Here is a 19269-nt window from a genome sequence, read left to right on the forward strand (position 1 = left end):
ATAAAGTTAATGTGTGTCAACTGCGATTATTAGGTTATAAACTTCTTAGCGGAGTATTTACTTTATTATCTACTAATTTCCACTAGCATAAATGGCTGTCGAATAGGTGTTCAAAACAAATAAATATGGCTGTCGAAATCAAGGTATTGAATAACATTTTTTCATTTATAGTTTTATAGATTTGTAATTTTACAATGTTATGTGTTTTTTTATATTTATGTTACCATTGCTTGAAGATTATCTTAACTTGTTAACTAGCAAAATGCAATTTCTATCGCGCGACTGTACTTCAATGGTTGACGTCTTGACGATAACAAAAATTGCACCAAATATATCATGGTCAAAAATGATCATAAATGCACTTAAAAATGATCATAAATGGTTGACGTCTTGACCATCACAAAAATTGCACCAAAGTTTTACACAGACACATCGGAAAGAATGAATAAGTAGGCCACAAAATAACTTTTTGATTTTGTTGGACTCAAAACTAACAGGTAAGACATTCATACGATTCATTGATTGAAAACAGTTAAAAAATGAATAAACTCAAAAGCGATGATCACTGGCATGCATGAGTGCTTCCATATATAGATCCCTCACCGATAATTAAAATAACAACCGCATCTGCAAATCGGAGTATAAGTTATATGTTAATAATGATTAATATGTAATAAGAGTCTAAAACACAAATAAATAAGTAATTACCTGCATCTAATTTGGTCACATCCATAGATTTTTTCAACATAATAAGCGCATCTTGGGCACCTCTTCCACTTTTTATTTTTTGCAAGATTCATCAACATTAAATCTGATGGATCTCTTTCCCATGTCTTCAAGCTCTTATACTCGCTACAATCCATCCCTGCATGCCACGTCACCTTACACTGAGCACAAAACAGCCTATTACAATGTGGACATTCAGCTGATGTCACCGTCACGTCACCATCATTGAGCAACATTGCAGAACAATCCTTAAACGGACAGTAAAACTTCTCAGAACCCATGATCAAAGATTCACACAGAACGTTCTCCCATCGATCAAACACCTGTTTCGGTAGAAATGATTGGCACACTTGAGGTCCTATTTCCCCTTTGCATCTTGGGTCAGGACATTGGACTAGGGCTAAGTTTTCCTTAATCCTAGTCGCGACATGTTCACGGATACAGTCTAAACAAAATGTATGATGACAAACATTGATGTTTCTAAACATTTCAGACGATGTCTTTGTGTCCATGCAGATAGCACAGTAGCCATCAGGTTGTTGTTGTTGGTTGGTTTTTGTTTCTTCCACCAATAATGGCTTTTCGTTCTTCTTATGATCCATTGATGAGGATGACTCGGTGGTTAGTGTTTTAGAGCACGAAACTATAAGGGCCTCTTGAAATTGCAATTCTTCGGCATATTTCTCGTCCGAAACAGGAAAGATTTCATCTTCATCCAAAACAGCTGAATAGTAGAAATCATCTGCACTTGAAGATCAGAGGAGTCAAAATCAGAAAATGAGGTTGAAGTATAACTATAACTACAACTGCCATACATGGTCACTGAAATGCGGTTAAGTACTTCTTTGAATTGCTTAATTGTAGTCACCTAAATAGTTGTTGTGTTGCTGATATAAGTATGACTTCCCAATTCACCCAATAGGCTCTAAATACAACACTAATGTCAATGCATTTATACCCTCTAAATACAAAGTCTATCACCATGTGATTTTTTAGAAACACAAACATTCATACACACTTACCACTTACCCTTTATCTTGAATATATACATATATGTCCATCTCATTAATTACTTGAACTCCAACTCATAGTGAAAAAAGTATCACGCTACCACTAATTGAATGACACTTTGTTCAATTACGGAACTACTCACCGCCTAGATCGACTACTCTTTCGGGGTAAAAATTAGAATTACCGGACTTAATCCACATCCACATATGGGAATTAATCGTGTATTTGGTCCATGTTGGTGGGCTTTTCAATTAGTACGTAGTAGTGCCAAATAAAGATAACAAATACAAATCCTTCTAGATGGCAAAGTTTCTTGCCAAGAAGCTTCATCAAGTGACAAAGCGAACTTGATTTCTCAAATAATTTAAGCACGTTTTTATTAAGATATGGCATATGAGCTTTGTACAAATTCTAATAGTTTCAAAAGTGATGGATGAATGGTATTTTGGTTAAAATGGTACTAAGTTACAAGTTAATTATAATGGACAAATAACAAAAAAATTCTTACTTAAAGTTATTATGTGACTTATAATATAATACAGTATACTTAATGATTTTGATTATTTAATTTAAACGTACTCGTTAACACTCCATAAAAGTATTGCACCCAGTTGTTAGATATTAATTTTAAATGATAATTATTTAAATGTACAATATTTTTTATGACACAAACTTAAATAACTCATTCTTGAAATTCTAAGTTATGTAATCCGTTTTAGCCACATCTAGCTTCATGTTAGTCGTTAGGTAGGGTTTTCTTTATAAATAAAAGTTTAGCCATTAAATAAAAATGAAACATGGGCCCCAAAAGGCTAAAACTAAAATTAATCAACACGGGACACAATGAAAAAAGAAGCTAAACTTCTGAAAACTAGCTTAAAAGTTTAAAATAATTTTATACGTAGTATCAGATTTAGATTGATTTTTAGACATATTACATGCACCAAAATTCGATACAATTGAGACATAAGTAACTATATAGGGTTGTAAATGAGCCGAACTACTCGCGAGCTACTCGTTAAAAACTCGATTCAAGCCGAACCTAAACGAGCTCGAACCCGAGCTTGAACATGTTTTCAGGATCAATTACTAAACGAGCTCGAGCTTCTTATATCGAGCTCGAATAGACTCACGAGCCTAATCGAGTTTTTCATTTATATGCATCATTTATTATTTCAAATTAATATTAATAATATACTAAATAATTACAAAATGCTTGCTATGAGGTATATAAACTAGTGGGTTGCGACCCACGTTGTTGGGTCAAGGATGAGAAAATGGTTTGGTGGGTTGGGTAAAGGGGTATTCGGTTACTACAGGGTACATGATCAACGGGAGTATGACACAAAATAGGGCATTTAGTATATGTATTAATAATATTTAATATACAACCTAATAAATAAATTGAATCATATATTATATAAAGATGTGCAACGAATTAAAAAAATATAATAAATAAAATAATATAAATAAAATAATAGTAAAAAAGTACTATTATTAAATAAACGAGTCGAGCTCAAGCCAAGCTCTAGCTTGCATAAATTCAGACGAGCCGAGCTCGAGCTTAATATTCTAGGCTCGAATCGAGTCGAGCTCGAGCTCAGTGAATTTTAAACGAGCTGAGCTCGAGCCTAGGTCGAGCTCAAGCTCGGCTCGGCTCGTTTATACTCGTAGAAACAAACAAGAAAATCATCATCATATATTTCATATCTATTTATCTTCTTATATCAGGCTCAACGAGGTGAAAAAAAAATGCCCCTAAATAATAAAACGGAGTATAAGTTATTTAAAAAAACGACAACTAACGTCATATCAATAAACATAAAGAATGTAACAATAAAATTGCATACCATAATAAGCTTGAGACTTTGTCATTGCTTCATCTTGTCTTTTTCTCTTACGTCTTCCAACACCGGATAATTGTTTAGGAGCCATTCCCAATCCTATTCAACAAATCAATAGCCATACAATAATACTTGAGTCCTTCATATATCTTATCATAAAAATAAAACATACAAAACAATAACCATATTAATTAATTAATTGCAAGTTGTAACAATACTTATTAGGGGGATGATTCTCACACACTGTTTTTTGATCCTCACACACCCTTTTACCCTATTATTAGGGAGGAGTTCAAGTAAATTGGTGTGTGAGGATCAAAAAACAGTGTGTGAGAATCATCCCCCTACTTATTAACATCCATGGCGAACATGGAATAATTGTAACAATATTATTGCTATAATATAATAATATAATAACAATATATAATATTTTTTTTTGGAAGGCAATCAAATTATAGTATTAAAAAACCTAGCAAGATGCTAGGAGGTACAATAGACACGACATGTACATGAAGCTAAAAATGACTCGATAACAAGCCTAAAACCATCACTCGAATTGGCCTAAACACGATAATTAACCCCACACGACAATAACAATGATAGGAAATGGCCTAAACACGATAATTAACGCGATAAATAACATGACACGGCAACAATCCTCAACCTCACTCGAAAGGCCTAAACACGAAATTTAACGACACGACATATGGAAGATCCAACCATCGGAGGAAACTCTCGATTCGAACCAAACACATTACAAAATCACATAAGGGCAATCACTCGATCGAAAGCATGGAATCGGAGCATTCCAACAACAAACACGAAAGCCGGGACACACAAAACCCACGAAAAAAGGACAATCACGAAACTCGAGCACCCAAACGAAATCACGAAACCCCCAAATACAAACCAAATTCCAACCACACAATCAAATCGAGAGGTGAACATGTAATATGTTAGGATATTTTACAAGAGCCAAACCACACAATGAATCACAAGCAACCATAACGAGATGCAACCAGGAACACTAAAACCCAAGAATAGAACCCACTTGCTACCACTTCAAAACCTCGGAACCGAAACGACCCAAGCCACAGACCGCTAACCATCTGAAATCGGAGGCCGCTGACCACCTAAGCCCACGATACAAGGGACCTCAAAACTCTTGAAATCACGAACGAGTACGAGTCCATCTCCCACGAAACTACAAACACTAACCTGTAAATACGGAGTAGAAACCACAACCGAAGTAGCAGCAGCAAGGAGGATCCAGTCCGGATCTGGCAGACAACCTTACAAAACCCGATGACCACTGCCGTATTGCGAATCAGGTGGCCAGAAAAGTTGTCGGGTGACAAGCGATCGAGATGAAACCGTAGGAAACCAGTCCCCAAACCAACACATACTACCAGATCCACTCGAGATATATAATAATATATAATAATACTATTACTATTACTATTGTATTCTATTTGTATAATGTTCTAGTAAAAATCAATCCTTGATCGCTAACGGGCCATTTACTCAATAACAAATTAACGATAACAGTCCAAAATATAACGACGTCATATTCATAATTCCAATATCTAAAGTATTACAATTACTTCATTAAATAATAAATACACACGAATAATGGCTATTCAGTACATACAAAATGATTACTTTTTGATCTCAAATTCAACTCAATACTCACAAATTAAATACTTGCAAAACTTTTACAGTCAAAAAAATCACAACTAATTTTTATTCATGTATTAATTACTAATGAGGACGAGATACCTAAAGAAGCAAACGCTACTTTAGAATGAAGTAAATGCGCACAATTACTTATGAAGAGAATAATTCAGGAACAGACTTTATTCAATAATTATTAGATGATCGTCCTAAGATAAAACAATAGGGTATATATATAGGTAAATAACCCTAATTTAAATAAGGAAACAATTAAACTAAAAAGGAATTAAAATCAGTCTTAATTAAAAGAACTTGGGGCCAAAGAAAACCCCTTTAGGCTCCAGCAAATCAGCCCATTCATCCATCTGGTTCCACGTCAGTCTCTCCCACTTGAAAAGAACTCGTCCCCGAGTTATCCGGGTAAAGAGGAGTGTCTGACGAGTGATAAAGAGATAAGTCCGCAACATTAAAAGTGTGAGAGAAAGCCATAGATTTAGGCAAGTCAACCACATAAGCATTGTCATTGATCTTGTGGATAATTTTGTAAGGACCACACTTTTTCTGTTGCAATTTGTTGTACTGTCCTACAGGAAAACGTTCACGACGCAAGTATATCATAACCATGTCGCCGACTTCAAAGACATTCACTCTACGATGTTTATCAGCGGCCAGCTTATACTTTTGATTGGTGTGCTTCAATTTCTCACGAACCTCCTCCTGTACAGCAGTCGAATCAGTAGCCAACTTGGCAGCAACATTGTTGTGATCTGACTTCTTTGGCAGTTCTACTAGATCAGCAACAATTCGAGGCACCTTTTGATATACAACTGAGAAAGGTGACCGATTAATAGCACTATGAGTAGCACTGTTAAAAGCAAATTCAGCTTGTGGAAGGGCATAGTCCCATTGCTTTGGCCGATCCCCACAAATACACCGAAGTAAATTCCCAAGTGTACGGTTGACCACTTCCGTTTGACCATCTGTTTGAGGGTGCGCGGTACTACTATACTTTAATGACGTATCGAACATACGCCACAACGTGACCCAAAAATGGCTAAGGAAACGCGAGTCGCGATCAGAAACAATAGATTTTGGGACACCATGAAGCCGAACTATTTCACGAAAGAATAAACGAGCCACGTGGGATGCATCAGAAGTCTTTTTACAAGGAATAAAATGCACCATTTTTGAAAATCTATCGACGACGACAAAAATAGAGTCAACGCCCCGTTGCGTGCGGGGTAGCCCGAGGACAAAGTCCATGGACAAATCTTCCCAAATTGCAACAGGAACAGGGAGGGGCATGTATAATCCAGTATTATGAGACTGCCCCTTTGCGGTTTGACAAACATAGCATCGTCGTACAAACTTCCCAACATCCCTCTTGAATTGCGGCCAATAGTAGCGCTCCTTCAATGATGCAATGGTCTTTTCTCGACCGAGATGACCACTCAAGCCGCCCCCATGCAAGTCTCGAATCAATTTTTCCCGTAATGAACAGTGCGGAATACAGAGTCGATTACCTTTGAAAAGATACCCATCGAGTTGAGAGTAATCTTCATAGGGTAGTTTAGACCAAATACTTCCAAAATCAATATCATCAATATATAAGTCACGAAAGATCTCAAATCCCGTCACCTCTTGAGTCAAGGTGACAAGTAGGGTGGCACGCCTGCTTAGAGCATCAGCCACTTGATTTTTCCGACCCGCTTTATGTTTCAATGTGAAGGGAAATTGTTGTAAGAATGATATCCAGCGAGCATGCATTTTATTTATAGTCTTCTAACTGTTGACATACCTTAAAGCTTCATGATCAGTATACAGAACAAACTGATCTGAAAGAAGGTAGTGTTCCCAATGCTTCAAGGCGCGGAAAACAACATAAAATTCTTGGTCGTAAGTTGACCATTTTTGGCGGGTCTCACTCAGTTTCTCGCTAAAGTATGCAATAGGTCGTCTTTCTTGTGATAGGACTGCGCCAATCCCGACACCACAGGCATCACATTCAACCACAAAGACCTTCTCAAAACTCGGCAATGCAAGGACGGGTGCGGTACACAGTCTTTCTTTGATTGTGGCGAAGCTTGAGTCTTGATCAGTAACCCATTGGAATCTCCCCTTTTTAAGGCAGTCTGTTAGAGGGGCTGTAATAGAACTAAAATTTCGGATAAACCGCCGATAAAATGTTGCAAGACCGTGAAAACTGCGAACCTCGATAACTGATTTTGGAGTCGGCCAATCGCGAATGGCTTTGACCTTATCATGATCGACTCGAATCCCCTCGCCACTTACAATGAACCCAAGGAAAACAAGGCTTTCTTGCATGAAACAACACTTCTTGGTATTAATATAGAGCTTATTCTCCTGTAGAATGAGTAGTACCTGCTTCAAATGCTCAATATGCTCAGATTCATTAGTGCTAAAAATAAGAATGTCATCAAAATATACCACTACGAATTTATCAATAAATGGTTTGAGGATTTGATTCATCAAACGCATGAATGTACTCGGTGCATTACTTAACCCAAATGGCATGACTAGACATTCATAGAGCCCTTCTTTTGTTTTAAACGCTGTCTTCCACTCATCACCGGGCCTAATTCGAATTTGGTGATACCCGCTCCTTAAGTCAATTTTTGTGAATATTGTAGCACTCGATAATCTGTCCAACATGTCCTCCAATCGTGGGATAGGGAAGCGATACCGCACAATAATTTTATTTATCGCCCGACTATCCACACACATCCGCCATGTACCGTCTTTTTTTGGTGTTAGCAAAGCCGGCACTGCACAAGGACTCATACTAGTGCGAACTAGCCCCTTTTGCAACAGCTCTTCCACCATTTGTTGTAGGATCGTACTCTCCTTTGGATTGAGTCTGTAATGTGGAAGATTCGGTAAACTCGCGCTCGGAACAAGATCTATTGCGTGCTGGATATCACGCATTGGAGGTAGCCCTTCGGGTATCTCATCCGACATAAGATTATAGAATTATGATAACAATTGTGTTACGACCTCGGGAAGGACGTTGGCTTTGCTTAAGTCATCTGATCCTGCTAGAAAAAATTCTTTTATGATTAGTACATAAAACTTACTGGCACCCTTGATGTCTCTCGTGGGATTTGAGTCAGAAGGTGCAATTGTGAGGATATTTTCACTTCTCCCTTGCTGCTGTCTGAATCCCAGTGGTAACAACATGATCTTCTTACCGTCTTTTGTAAACCGATACACATTCTCCTTCCCTTCATGGGTTGTATTCAGGTCAAATTGCCAAGGTCTTCCAAAGAGTAAATGGCAAGCATTCATATCAACTACATCACATTTAACCTCGTCCTTATAAAATTTTCCTATGGATAAAGGAACTATACACCTTTCAGTGACCCTCATTCCCGGTCCGTCATTGATCTACACGATGTTGTAGGGTTCGGGATGTGGCTCGAGTTGTAGTTTCAACTTGTGTACTAGGTCACGAGAAATTATGTTCTCACAGCTACCACTATCTATGACCAAATCAAAAACCTGATTGAAAAATTGTGCACCTGGTACGGAACAAGAGATTCCGTTATGATTCCAGCCTTTTCAGTGATAGCAAAACCTTTCGAACCATGAAAGTTGAAGTGTAATCCTCGTGTCCGTCAGGCTCACATACGCCTTCACCTTCGTCAGTATCATCTTCATACTCGAACTCTTCATTATATTGGGTGAAACTGACTGAATTTTGTTGGGGACATGCGTTTGACTTGTGCCCTGTTTGATTGCAACGATAACACTTGTCCATTGTCGGTCGGGCGTAAGTATTAGGGATTGGAGTCTTGCTAGTATTCTTGTTGATAGGATCAGTTTTAGTTGCATCAGATGTATTATTTTTATCATATGTCGTATTATTTTTAAATGGTGAGCGACTAGTCTCTCCCCCTGTACGACGGGTGTTGTCACCCCCATAAGGACCAAAATAACTGCTCTTTCCCATTGTTTCTGCTCGTCGTGCTAGGTTGTGTGCCTCAGTGAGACTCATAATAACCTGACACCCAATCTTCTCTCTAATGCTCGGTTTTAATCCATAGAGATATCGCGAGATTTGCTGACCTTCAGTCTCCATTAAATTGTTCCTTGATGCCAATTGAAGGAACTCGGCAGTGTATTCTACAACAGTTTTCTGGCCCTGTCTTAAGGACTGGTATTGCTCGAATAAAAACTGATCATAGTCAGGAGGAAGAAATCGAGACATCAACATTCGTTTCATCTTCGTCCATGATCTTGTAGGTGGTTTGCCCGATCGCCTCCGCTGATTTTGAGCTTGTTCCCACCAAGACGAAGCTCCTCCTTTTAAACGATAGGCTATAAGTTTTACCTGTTTAGCTTCAGGAATGTCAGAGAAATCGAAGAACCTTTCAACCTCTGCGATCCAATCCAGAAACTCTTCTATGTTAAGATTTCCGTTAAATGGCGAAAGGTCCACTTTTAACCGGAACTCCTCTTGATGATGTTGTCGACCCCTGGTCACTCGACCATCTTCATGAAATTCTGGGAATTCTTCCTCTGATGAAGAGTCATAAGGGTCTTCCATACGTGGTGGTGGTCGTTGCAAGATGGGTGGTTGATAATATCGTGATTGATGTTGTTGAGTGGTATGTTGGTAGTAACGGGGTGGTGGTCGAGGTGGACCTCTGGCGGGTGGAATCCGAGAGCGGCTACGAAGAGAAAACCTCTCAGTATCATCGCCATCTCTGTCTTTTTCCCTCACCTGCTGCTGCAGCTCTTGAACATCAAGTTCAGTCCGTGCAAGACGTTCATTGATGGTCTTGAGAGTAGCATTGATGGTTTCTATCCCTTTGATCACGTCAGAGAGATCATTATCCCTAACCCTTTCATCGCCAGACATCGTGACGAGTGAACCTCGCTCTGATTACCAACTAATGAGGACGAGATACCTAAAGAAGCAAAGGCTACTTTAGAATGAAGTAAATGCGCACAATTACTTATGAAGAGAATAATTCAGGAACAAACTTTATTCAATAATTATTAGATGATCGTCCTAAGATAAAACAATAGGGTATATATATAGCTAAATAACCCTAATTTAAATAAGGAAACAATTAAACTAAAAAGGAATTAAAATTAGTCTTAATTAAAAGAACTTGGGGCCAAAGAAAACCCCTTTAGGCTCCAGCAAATCAGCCCATTCATCCATCTGGTTCCACGTCATGTATTAATTACTGACTAAAAATAATTAGAAGAAAGAACAGAAATTTTTTTTTACCTAATTGACTAGTTGCGAAATGAGATATCGATTAACAATTAAACATGAACCCTTGCGGGTTTTTTTTGTCGACGTATGAAAATGAGGAATGATAACAGGTCGATTGGTTTTACATAAAATTAATAGCCGTGTATATTTGGGCTTGAAAAGAAAATAAGGCCCAAAATTACATACACTAATACTTCTAGGGAAAATTGATCAAAATACACTTTTTTAAAGGCTTCAAACAAAATACACTTTTTTTAAGAAAATTGTCTTTTTACACCATTCGGTAGACGGGATTTCTGTCTACCACCTTTATCTGTCGTCTACTACCATTTTTTACAAACTAGTCGACGGTGAGATAAAGGTGGTAGACAGAATTCCCGTCTACTGGCAGTTTTTTGCGAGGTTGGTAGACAGTGAGAACAAAGTAGTAGACAGACATTTACAAAGTAGTCGACTGTCTACTGCCTTGTTGTTACAGTTTACTGCCTTGTTGTTGCTGTCTACTGCCTTGTTAGTGTCTACAAGGCAGTAGACAGCAACAACAAGGCAGTAGACAGTCGACTACTTTGTAAATTCTGTCTACCACCTTTATCTCACGTCGACTACTTTGTAAAAATGGTAGTAGATGACAGATAAAGGTGGTAGACAGAAATCCCGTCTACCGAATGGTGTAAAAAGACAATTTTTTTTAAAAAAAAGTGTATTTTGTTTGAAGCCGTAAAAAAAGTGTATTTTGAACAATTTCCCTACTTCTAGCATAAAATATACGGGCCCTTTATAAATTTGGGCCCTGATCATCTGAGCACCTTGACGCCTCACTGGGCCGGGCCTGCTTCTTATGTTATCATCATTGGTTTCCAATTCCACCAAGGCACCAACTCGCGAATTCTATCATCGAATTTATCGTTATTATTATGTACAATTCACCACGAATATATGCAGCTCGTGATTCACATCATAGCAAACTCATCTTCTCATATTTGTTATCTTAGTTGTTATAATGATCAATCGGAAAGGGAGTGATTGTTCCAGCAAAGAAGCATAGAGACACATCGTCGAAGTATATAGAATCTCGTTCGATATTGCTTTGCGATCGTTGAACACCGTTTTTGAAAAGTACATTTCCAGGGAAGTTTTAGGTGATTAGGGGACGATGCTCAGAAGAAATATGGATAAGTATTCATCAAGTTAGTAGTAAGAAGTTGGTAGAAATTTTGAACTGTATTTGTTTTAAGCTTCTTGGGGATGATAAAAGGCAAATGGTTGGTTTATATATAACCAAAAAACTGGGGTCCACTCGAAGTGATGTCGACGACTTTATCGCTATTGAATACAAAATGAGAATTATTAATGTATACAAAATAAATTATAGAATAGTCTGGCTTTTTTAACAATAATCTTAACTTACATTATGTGCGTTTTATTTTATTCATATTCATTTTTATGTTTGTCGTTTTCAAAGAAAATAACATACATCGTTATATACTTCACCACGCATTACATCATAATATATTATGAAACTATTTATAAAGTCTATATGCCTACCATTTATACATTGATAGTATAATATAATATAATATATATAATTTCAAAAAATAATTTAATTTACAATTAGTTAGACGAAACACTTCAAAGACATAAAAAAAAATACTCCGTATTAACTAATAATTTCTAGTTGAAGAAAATGACAAAAAGTAAATATAATTAAGTTTAATATAAAATTGAATTAACAAGATTATCCATGAAGATTATTTATTTATTGGAGTATTATTTTAATTATTTAAGTATTTATGCTTATATTATTCGTTATTTATTTTATTAATAATAGTTAATAATTAATCGATTGGTAGACAATAATAGGGCGTGAGTAGCATTGTATTTTAATCTTTGAACACCGGCAATTACCTCAATCGTGAATGTCAATTGTGATATAGTCCCGTGGATTAGATTTCATTTTAGAAGATCCGTGATACGATATAGTCGTACTTCTATTAATTTTTAATAATAATAATAATAATAATAATAATAATAATAATAATAATAATAATAATAATAATAATAATAATAATAATAATAATAATAATAGTAATAACTAGAAAAAAAAATTCGACCGCGCGTTGCTGCGGTTGTATTCAACGCGCGGTCAAATTTCGATATACGTTGTTCGGTACCTAATATATCTAGTAGGTTGGATTGTTTGTTGGACGTGTATGTATATGTATGAAATATAGCCCAAAATATTTAGTGTTTTTTTAACGATGTCCGTTTCGCGTATAGTAAGTCGCGTTGTGTTCGTAAAATTATTTCGAGTTGAACGATGGTCTCGGAAAAATTTAACTCGTACCGAGCGAGAATATAGGGCCCGTTATTTAGTGTTTTTTTAACGATGTTCGTTTCGCATATAGTTAGTCTCGTTGGGTCCGTCTGATTTTTTCGAGTTGAATGGTGACCTCGAAAAAAGTTAACTCGGACCGAGCGAGAAGATAGGGCCCGTTAAAAATTCGGGTGGAATTAATTTCTTTTATATTAATAGAATTATATATTTACACTTTCTACTCCTTAAAAAGTGGAAACTTGAGGGGTCGTTGTGTAAATTAAGCCGAAATTGAGGGACCCTTTGTAGTGTGAATGCAAACTCAAAACGACAATCAAATTGAACTGAAACTACGATTTCGGCCATGAGTTTTAGTATATAAGTAGTGACCCGAACTTTTCCATGATTATATATTAATTGAAAACTATATTTGCATGATTAAATGTTTCCAACATGTTAAGCAATCAAACTTGTTAAGACTTGATTATTTGAAATGAGTTTCATGTAGACAATTGACCACCCAAGTTGACCGGCGATTCACGAACGTTAAAACTTGTAAAAACTATATGATGACATATATATATATATATATATATATATATATATATATATATATATATATATATATATATATATATATATATATATAGTTATCATGATATTATGATAAGTATGTACCTCATTAAGTATTTTAACAATTAGTTATATACATAAAAATGAGACTATTGAATTAAGAAACTTGAAAACGATATATATAACGATTATCGTTATAACAACGTCTTAATAATTACATATGAATCATTTTAAGATATTGATACACTATATATAAACATGTTAAATGATAAGTAAACATATCATTAAGTATAATAACAATGAACTACATATGTAAAAACAAGACTACTAACTTAAGGATTTCGAAACGAGACATATATGTAACAATTATCGTTGTAACGACATTTAACTGTATATATATCATATTATGATATATTAATACATCATTTTATCATGATAATGTAATAATTTAACATCTCATTAGATATAATAAACAATGTGTTAACAACATTTAACAAGATCGTTAACTTAAAGGTTTCAAAACAACATTTACATGTAACGACTAACGATGACTTAACGACTCAGTTAAAATGTATATATATGTAGTGTATTTAGATGTATTAGTACACTTTTGAAAGACTTCAATACACATATCAAAGTATTTCTACTTAACAAAAATGCTTACGATTACATTCTCATACATTTTCATCAACAATTCTACTCGTATGCACTCGTATTTGTACTTGTACAATACACAGCTTCTAAATGTATTTACTATTGGTATATACACTCCAATGATCAGCTCTTAGCAGCTCATGTGAGTCACATAACTATGTGGGAATCATCATTTAACATCTAGCATGACTTATGAGCAAGGAAACAAAAACAAGAACTCCTTTTAACCCCACTCACCTTCACCACTCACCACCTACTCCATTTCACTTCCAATTTTCTTCCTAAATATCTCTCAAAACACACACACTCTTCCATGAACGTCTAAGTTACTATTTTTACAGCAAAAATCATCAAATACAAGCTTTGGTTATTACCTATAATCATCATAAAAACAATTACTCAAGAACACATCAAGAACACTTCCAAGTTTACAAGTTTACTTCCAAGTTTCCTAATCCATTCCAAGCAATCATCTAAGATCAAGAAACCTTTGTTATTTACAGTAGGTTATCTTTCTAAATTAAGGTAATATTCATATTCAAGCTTTGATTCAATTTCTATAACTATAACTATCTTAATTCGAGTAATAATCTTACTTGAACTTGTTTTTGTGTCATGATTATATTTCAAGAACTTCCAAGCCATCAAAGATCCTTTGAAGCTCAAGTTATTTTTTCATCATTTCCAGTAGGTTTACCTACTAAACTTGAGGTAGTAATGATGTTCATAACATCATTCGATTCATATATATAAAACTACCTTATTCGAAGGTTTAAACTTGTAATCATTAGAACATAGTTTAGTTAATTCTAAACTTGTTCGCAAACAAAAGTTAATCCTTCTAACTTGACTTTTAAAATCAAATAAACACATGTTATATATCTATATGATATGCTAACTTAATGATTTAAAACCTGAAAACACGAAAAACACCGTAAAACCGGATATACGCCGTCGTAGTAACACCGCGGGCTGTTTTGGGTTAGTTAATTAAAAACTATGATAAACTTTGATTTAAAAGTTTTTCTTCTGGGAAAATGATTTTTCTTATGAACATGAAACTATATCCAAAAATCATGATTAAACTCAAAGTGGAAGTATGTTTTCCAAAATGGTCATCTAGACGTCGTTCTATAAATTCGCACGAGTTCATTTCAGTTCTTCATTTCCTCATCAATCTATCTCTCTGATCTTTATATATATTTATATTATAATTATTATAATTATTATTACTATTATAATTATTATTTATATTATTATTAAGATTAATATTATTATTAATCTTATTATTATTAGTAGTATTATACATAAAATACTTCGACGAGGTCATGAGCGTGTCACTTTCAAAATGGTTTTTAAGCGGGATAGAGCTAAGGAAATTATGGGTTATTGCCAAGGAGGTTATGGGTAATGTTCGGGTGTATATTTGTGAATTAAACCTAGTGTTTATCATCTCCGTTACGTCTACGTACTTTTCTACAATATTGAATCTCAATATTGATACGTAAGCACTCATATTTTATCTTTTATATATTAATTGTGTATCCATGTCTAGTGCTCGAGTATATATATTTATACATGCTTGTACACTAAATTTCGTCGTTAAACAGTTTATGATGAATCAAGAATTAAATACATATGTTACTGGTAAAAGGTATATAATATGCATGTTTTTGGAAAGCTGGCGAAAAATCAATGACTTTTCATTTAGATATCGAATAGTTTCGATGAACGGATTAAGAGATATGATCAACTGAATTATAACTGACGTTAATTGAAATTGCTTTTGAACCTGCAATTAAGATTTAAACAACTTGTTTACGAGATTGATAAAATGGATTTTTGAATATTACCAACCGAGTAAATGACTCCTTATATAAGGTATGTCTCGTTTTGTTGAACTATTGCCAAAATTGACTTTTTGAAACGACTTTGGATAACTTTTGTATGTCGATCTCGAGCATTAGGATTGTGATACACTATGACCAGACCTAGCTTGATAGACATTTATTGACCAACATATGTTTTCTAGGTTGAGATCTACGGTTATTTGGTAATCCGAGTTTCGGTGTCATTTTGGTGAACGACTTTTTATGCTACTAAGGTGAGTTTCATTTGCTTCCTTTTTAAATGCTTTCAATATATATTTTTGGGCTGAGAATACATGCACTTTATTTTAAACATTGGACACAAGTACATACTAAATTCTATACTGAGTTTGAACCGAAAATCCCTTAGCTTTGATAACTAGTAACTGCTGGTTATAAGAACTGGTGGGCACGAGTAGTAGTATATGGATCCATAGGGCTTGATATCCCCGTCCGAGCTAGAGCACTAGCCTTTTAACGGACGTATTCTATTTGAGAAGCGTACACGTTGGTTTGCGTGTATTATTAAGATGATTATACAAAGGGTACAAATTATATATACGTTAAGTTTAGTTACCAGGGTGCTCAATTTCGTAGTATATTTTGATAAACGTTTCTGAATGAAACAACTGAAATCTTGTGGTCCACCTTTATATACAGATTATGCGCAACATTAAAACTATGAACTCACCAACCTTTGTGTTGACACTTGTTAGCATGTTTATTCTCAGGTTCCCTAGAAGTCTTCCGCTGTTTGCTTATATGTTAGACAAGCTATGTACATGGAGTCTTACATGGCATGTTTATCAAGGAAACGTTGCATTCACCAAATCATCACCCTGTATCTTATTTTGACTGCATTGTCAACGGAAGTACTATTGTAAACTATTATTTACGGTGATTTTCTATATGTAGAAATCATCAAATGTCGAATACCTTTGATTTAAATATTCATTTATGGTGTGCCTTTTTAAAAGAATGCAATCTTTACAAAACTTATCATATAGAGGTCAAATACCTCGCAAAGAAATCGATGAATGACGTGTTCGTCCATATGGATTTGGAACGATCGTCACAGTTGGTATCAGAGCGTTGGTCCTAGCGAACCAGGTCTTGCATGAGTGTGTCTAACTGATAGTTGTTAAGATGCATTAGTAAGTCTGGACTTCGACCGTGTCTGCATGTTAAAAGTTTTGCTTATCATTTATTATCGGAAATTACATGCTTATCATTCTTAAGTCTAGACACATTTTTCTGCATTTATTGTATAAATAGTGTATAGACAAAAATTCATATCTTAGCGTATCTGTTACTGTAAACTTTTCCTGACATCTTCCGAAAATTTCTCCGTGATTTATGGAATTTGGTATTATATATACATATGTAAATTATGTATTGAAGAATACCAAACTAAATTCTATAATCTAATTCATATCAAAAATCATCTCCCTAATTATACAAGATGGATCCCGTATCTAGTTCAAATTCCTTAAACTCTGACAGCTATTCCGATATGGATATTCACCTGAATTCCGAAGACAGTGTAACCGGAATGGATCAACCAATTAGCCATCATCTATTCTGGATGAATTGGGGATGGGTTCGTAGCCTACTTAATTATTGGAGACAAGAAGAAGGCGATCCCTTCCATCCACCACATTGCCCTCTTGGTGAAGAACCTGAAGCACTTACCGGCGAACCTGTTCGTAATACCATTTTCTCTTTCATCTCCAGAATATCTCGTCATGATCATATACTCTCTCAAATTCTGGATCTTATTCATCCGCTCATCCGAACCGCCAATCATCCCGGTGTAGTAGAAGAAGTCAACGAGCTTCGCGCTCGGGTAGTGGCTTTGGAGAATATGGTGCAAAGGTTACAAGCACCAGCAGAATCACCGGCATCAACAATACCACCGACAACAACACCAACAGTACCATTGCCACCACCAACAACATCCGCACCATAAGCCTCAACATCACAATATGTACCTTGAACATCAAAGTCATATGCATCGTAGTTACCAAGAAATACCAGCAACAATAACCGATGAAGTATTAACTCATTTCCCCTGAAGAAATTTTATGTATATTTAATATATATGAAATTTGAAATCAAAATAAATCTTTTCGTACTAAGCTATTACGTGTGAATCTTAACTGGTAGGTACTACTCGGTTAGTTCATATTATTAATATGCAATGATGTACATCCTTCCTTAACAACTTAACCATTGTTAACTACAATATCTGTTTCAACTTAATGAATTCAATTTCATAACGAACTTAGTGTATTAATTAACTACATGTTTGATTTTACACTTTTATCTTCGATGTACTCGAAAACATCATTTATATCTTATGAAGTTCATAAGAATTCCACGAGCACCACACCCTTCACCAAGGAATATCAATAAGAATAAATAATGAAGTATTGATTTCATTAGCGAAATACTCCGCAAAGATTATGTAATCTTTAATATTTTAAAGATTAATCATTTCTAAGTCAAGCCAAAAATCAAATGAGTTTAATATGATATTAACTCATTAAATCTGTATTACATCTGAAGAAAATATACATACATATATTTTCATAAAGACGGTAATAAAAATTCTTTTGTACAAAATATTAATTGTGAAATCTTTAACGGGTAGGTAATACCCGGGAAATATTTAAGTTCGCAATTAATATGTTACACTGTACATTCTTTAACTTTGATTCAAAAATTATTAACAATGCTCACAACGATATACAATCGTTTTCATACAAATTCAATTACATATTCTGATATTGACGGATCAGAATCCAAGTCATAACTCTGAACCGGTGACATCATTCTTAGATCTCTACATCTTTCAAATCTATACTTTGACTTCAAAAATGTGAAAGATCCTTTAGCATTGTTATTACTGAAAATAATGTTACAATTCCTTTTCAAAGTATCCAGTATTATCAACCGTTCAAACAGTCAACGACGACCTTTCTGACTTGTAACTTTGGCATATACGTTTTTGTTACTGGGAAACCTTTCATGTTCCACCACATTAACAGTAAATGTACCAGCAAATTCATTAATCTGTGACTTAAGTCTCTCCGAAAAACCATTATAATTGTTCATTGAAACCCTATCATGTACTCATCCACATCTTGTAACGGTAATTGCCACACCAACTACCGGGAATTAGCAATCAGTATTTCGAATTTTGCAGCAATTCTACGCCAACAGTTATATATATATACATATAATGTCTATCTCATAGACTTATTTACTTCAAAGGTGAAGTTTCTGAAAAACACCCAAACAGCGAAACTAGTTCTCCGAATTTTTTTTAAAAATGCTGATGAAGCAGCAAAAACT

The 19269-nt window shown here is 35.1% G+C and overlaps 1 protein-coding gene across 1 annotated transcript; it reads right to left on the reverse strand.

Annotated features, from left to right (window-relative positions):
• Nucleotides 1–599: 599 nt before the first annotated feature.
• On the reverse strand, nucleotides 600–4985 carry LOC139901961 (E3 ubiquitin-protein ligase RSL1-like). The gene is made up of 5 exons (XM_071884621.1): nucleotides 4884–4985; nucleotides 4688–4799; nucleotides 3588–3680; nucleotides 709–1468; nucleotides 600–627 (listed from the first exon to the last, which is right to left on the reverse strand). Exons 1-5 carry the CDS (start codon nucleotides 4983–4985, stop codon nucleotides 600–602), a joined length of 1095 nt encoding a protein of 364 aa, XP_071740722.1.
• Between the last annotated feature and the right edge of the window lie 14284 nt (nucleotides 4986–19269).

This window comes from Rutidosis leptorrhynchoides, chromosome 3 (assembly GCF_046630445.1).
Source record: "Rutidosis leptorrhynchoides isolate AG116_Rl617_1_P2 chromosome 3, CSIRO_AGI_Rlap_v1, whole genome shotgun sequence".
NCBI classification, from domain to species: domain Eukaryota; kingdom Viridiplantae; phylum Streptophyta; class Magnoliopsida; order Asterales; family Asteraceae; genus Rutidosis; species Rutidosis leptorrhynchoides.

Coding starts and splice junctions, on each gene's coding strand:
- LOC139901961 (XM_071884621.1), bottom strand. CDS start 4,985: ATGTGTTGGTTTGGGGACTGGTTTCCTACGGTTTCATCTCGATCGCTT. Junction 4,800..4,883: donor AATACGGCAGTGGTCATCGG/GTTTTGTAAGGT, acceptor CCGTATTTACAG/GTTAGTGTTTGTAGTTTCGT. Junction 3,681..4,687: donor GCGGCCTCCGATTTCAGATG/GTTAGCGGTCTG, acceptor TTTGTTGAATAG/GATTGGGAATGGCTCCTAAA.